The sequence below is a fragment of the Dendrobates tinctorius genome, unplaced genomic scaffold (genome assembly GCF_039654945.1).
Source record: "Dendrobates tinctorius isolate UK_male_01 unplaced genomic scaffold, ASM3965494v1 ptg000059l, whole genome shotgun sequence".
NCBI lineage: Eukaryota > Metazoa > Chordata > Amphibia > Anura > Dendrobatidae > Dendrobates > Dendrobates tinctorius.
The window spans coordinates 5,418,381-5,422,141 of record NW_027361727.1 but is presented as its reverse complement, the minus strand read 5'-3'; the positions used below and the strand labels follow the sequence as shown (position 1 = coordinate 5,422,141).

Genomic DNA, 3,761 nt, shown 5'->3' with positions numbered 1-3,761 from the left:
GTTGAAAATTCAGGCCAATTTTCCACATATGTAAAAAAAAAAACAGGATGTCTGAATTAGGTCTAAGAAAAAAAAAAAAAATAAGGTCTAAGTATTGACTATAATAAACATATCAGAAAAGCTGACTGGTCAGTTTTACATATGAAAAGCCTCAAAAAGGTTAAAAGGGAGACATTTAACTATTCAATCTGTTAATCAAATTATTATAATCACATAAAAAAAAAATGATAAAAATTCTTCCAAAATTTCATTTTGTGCAAAGAAAGAAAAAAAAAAAATCTAGACTAGTCTAAGTATTATACTAGTGTTACATATTTCAAGAATCAGATCGAATGAATGAAGGATGTAGATATCAGGGGCTTTAGTTTTACACATTTGAGTAATTTCATTACATCTACTACTTTCCATTGTTGTGAACAATGTTCACTATAAAGTGACTTTATTCTGAAGCAAAAATACAACTGTGAAGTTCCTCTCCCCCGCCTGTGACTCTAGGATCTCTTCCCAATAGCCGAGTGCGAGGCAGGGACTTGCAGTCTGTGTGTTGGCTGATCCCAGTGTGGGGCGGGGAAAGCTTCGTGTGTCTGGAGGAAAAGCCTCAGCCTGAGCTGTGCTGCTGGCACAGAGGGAGGCTGGCTTGGTCCCGGAGGCGCAGACTGCCCTTGAGACGGCTCCGCAGTTCTGAGCGCAGCAAGGAGAAGGACATCGCAGCTAGTCCTGCACTCCCGTGGGCGCCCCACGCCTGAGATCAGGGGCAGTTTGAACACTTTTGGCAGAAGCAGCGATCTTAAAAGGGACTACCCAAGCCGGATATTGGAGGTCTCCTCCGGACTTCACTGTGCAACCGCACTAAACTCTATGGATTATAGTTGTGTTCCCATATTCTCCAAGCGCAGATTGTGATCCGACCTGGGAAAGAGATGGAAAGCGAGGAGGAGTGGAAGATTTCTGTCTGGTTATGTGAAGAGGAGAAACTGGTCTCTGGACTCACCAGGCGCACAACTTGTGCAGATGTGGTCAAGGTCCTGTTGGATGATCACAATCAGAAGCAATCTGTTGAGGGGTCCATGATGTTGGCACCAACTCATTCTTACTGTATTGTAGAAAAATGGAGGGGGTTTGAGAGGATCCTTCCAAACAAAACCAAGATACTGAGACTTTGGACAGCTTGGGGTGAGGAGCAGGAGAATGTGAGGTTTGTGCTGGTCAAAAATGAGGCTTCTCTGCCTAATATCGGACCCAGGAGTGCTGAAGCTAAAGTGGTTCTCAGTAGAGAAAGCCCATGTCCCTTTAAAGGAGCCACCAAAGCCACCATGGACCTCAACCAAGAGAAACAACGCAGGGTGGTAAGGAAAGCTTTTCGAAAGTTGGCCAAGATGAACAAAAGGAGGCAAGAAACTTTGTCCAAAGAGTCCACTGCAGTGGAGAAGATGGAAACTCTGGTCCATCTAGTTCTGTCCCAGGATCACACCATCAGACAGCAGGTACAGAGGGTTAAGGATCTGGACAGGGACATAGAAAGGTATGAGGCTAAAATTCATTTTGACAGGATGAAAAGACATGGTGTTAATTATGTCCAAGACACGTATTTGATTGGTGTTGTTCCCGATAAGGGTTGTTGTGACATCAAGACAGAAGACAAATGTCCTGATGAAGACCTTTTTGTAGACTTTGAGGACTATGCTCGGAAATGTGAGGGAATCTTACTGCTGCAAGATCAAATATCCCAGCAGGAGGCTTTGATTGAGCAAATTACTATCCAGATTCAAGAGGAACTAAACAAAAGATGGATGGGTAGACGTCAGGATGAGCTGGCCTCAAAAGACCAAGAACCTACTTCAAGGATTGCAGATGAGGGGGAATGTGAAAATGAATTGCTTCTTCAGCAGGAGAGGGTTAAAACTGAGCTCAGTGCCAGTCTCTACATAGGACTGAGGTTGAACACAGACCTGGAGGCGATCAAGGTGGATTTGGATTATTCCCAAGAAGTATGGAATGAAAAGGAGAAAGAGTTACAAAGTCTCTTGGACAACCTTGGTGCCTTAGACTTGTCAGAGACACAGGATACATGTGAGGAGCTCAGGCCTGGTTGCTCACAGGTTGTAGAGAGGACATGTAGTGAGGGCTCAGGGGTTTGGATTGAAAAAGACATGGGTCCATGTACTAATTCTGAAGGGAATGATGAGGATTCAGACACAGGATTAAGTTCCATGCACAGTCAGGACTCTGACTCCACACCAGTTTGTGAGTCCTTGGTGTAGCTGACATGACTAAATACCAAACTCAGGGTTCTCACTAGGACCTGAAGTCACAAGGTCTCCTCTTTATCAAGAGATCGCTATCTCTAAGTAAACTTTATAATATTTATCGCTTTTCTACTTGCACATGAGAGGCCAACACATCCTGTGGACCCCTGGGACTCTACTGTTGGATTGTACTCGATTTGTTGTAAAGGTCCCACTGTATCCTTGTTGCACAAGCCTTAAAAAATACATGGCTGACGCGTGAGAAGCCCAGGAAAAAAAACTTAGTTTTCTAAAAATATGTGCTTAATTTTAATTATGTGCATGTGCTATAAATCTTAATGCATTGCCATTAGGGACCATAAGGTTATATAGGTGCCCAGGCATAAAAGAGAATGTGCCCTTTATATATAGTTAAGTAGCACCAGTCACTTGTACAATATGCACTTGTACATGGTGACTGTAGGCCCTTATATCTGACTGGTCAATCTGTCCTGAGCTGATTTTTGAGGTTTGCAAACTCTTTCCCAGCCCAGTACTTCAGCCAAGGTAAATAATACATCCTCATTATTCCTTTAGTTACATGTCCGCTTAGTCTCCAAGTTACAAGCTCTGTTTGTTCCAGCAAGTTAAAAGAGCGCGGCTTTGAACATGAGTATATCATGCTGAAGCCAATGTTTATTACCATGTCCTGAATGTTATATTGTAGTTACTGTGTGACAACGGACTCCATGTATTTGAGAGTAAATGGAATATTTTTACATGTATTGTAATTGACAAAGTGGTCCTGGCCACTACTGTAATATATGACTTATTTAAAAATCCAAAGTTTTGTGTATATTTTTTTTGCCAAGTTTAATTAGTGAAATGCCCATAAAACGTAAATGTGCTCTCTTTCGCCCCCCACAACACCTAGCTGAAAAAGCTAATGCAAAATATTACATTATATTGTACTTGCAAACACGGGTGGATACAGACAGAAAAGAGCCTTTGTACAACAAAAGTATATATGGATCCTTTGCAGTCCAATACCCTGTCTATGACAGAAGCTGCTTGTGGCCTCCTTACCTCTTGGGTGTTTGCAGCTGCTCAGGTTGCACCAATGATTGCCTGCTCCTGCTTGCAACCCACTACTTTCAAGTACTAAGTGTAGAGTCCAAATTTTTACTGTCCTGCAACAGTAATATTTGTGAACTAGAGAGTGGTCCAGATCTAGCCTGTCATAGGTAAGTGCAATAGATCCCATAACATGGCAGGCAGGATCAGAACCAGACAGTTGCTTGCATACAGAGTTTTGTTTTGCACAACTGGTACATTGATTATACCTATTTAAAAATGCAAGGGAATACCCAAGCCGGGTTATGGCCAAAGATTTATTCTGTAAATAATTCAGACATCTGTGCGGATGTCCAAGGGTGTTGTACTTGTTGTAATGCAGGGATTGGGTGTCTGAAGAAAGATAATGGTGAAGAGTTTGGGTGGTCCAGCTCATTGGCAGTGTGCAGTGGGACAATTTTG

At 42.4% G+C, this 3,761-nt stretch overlaps 1 protein-coding gene across 1 annotated transcript; it reads left to right on the top strand.

Annotated features, from left to right (window-relative positions):
* Positions 1 to 474: 474 nt before the first annotated feature.
* On the top strand, positions 475 to 3,071 carry RASSF10 (Ras association domain family member 10). The gene has a single exon (XM_073578349.1). The coding sequence runs from the start codon at positions 921 to 923 to the stop codon at positions 2,259 to 2,261; it is 1,341 nt and encodes a 446-aa protein (XP_073434450.1). The 5' UTR covers positions 475 to 920; the 3' UTR covers positions 2,262 to 3,071.
* Positions 3,072 to 3,761: the final 690 nt, after the last annotated feature.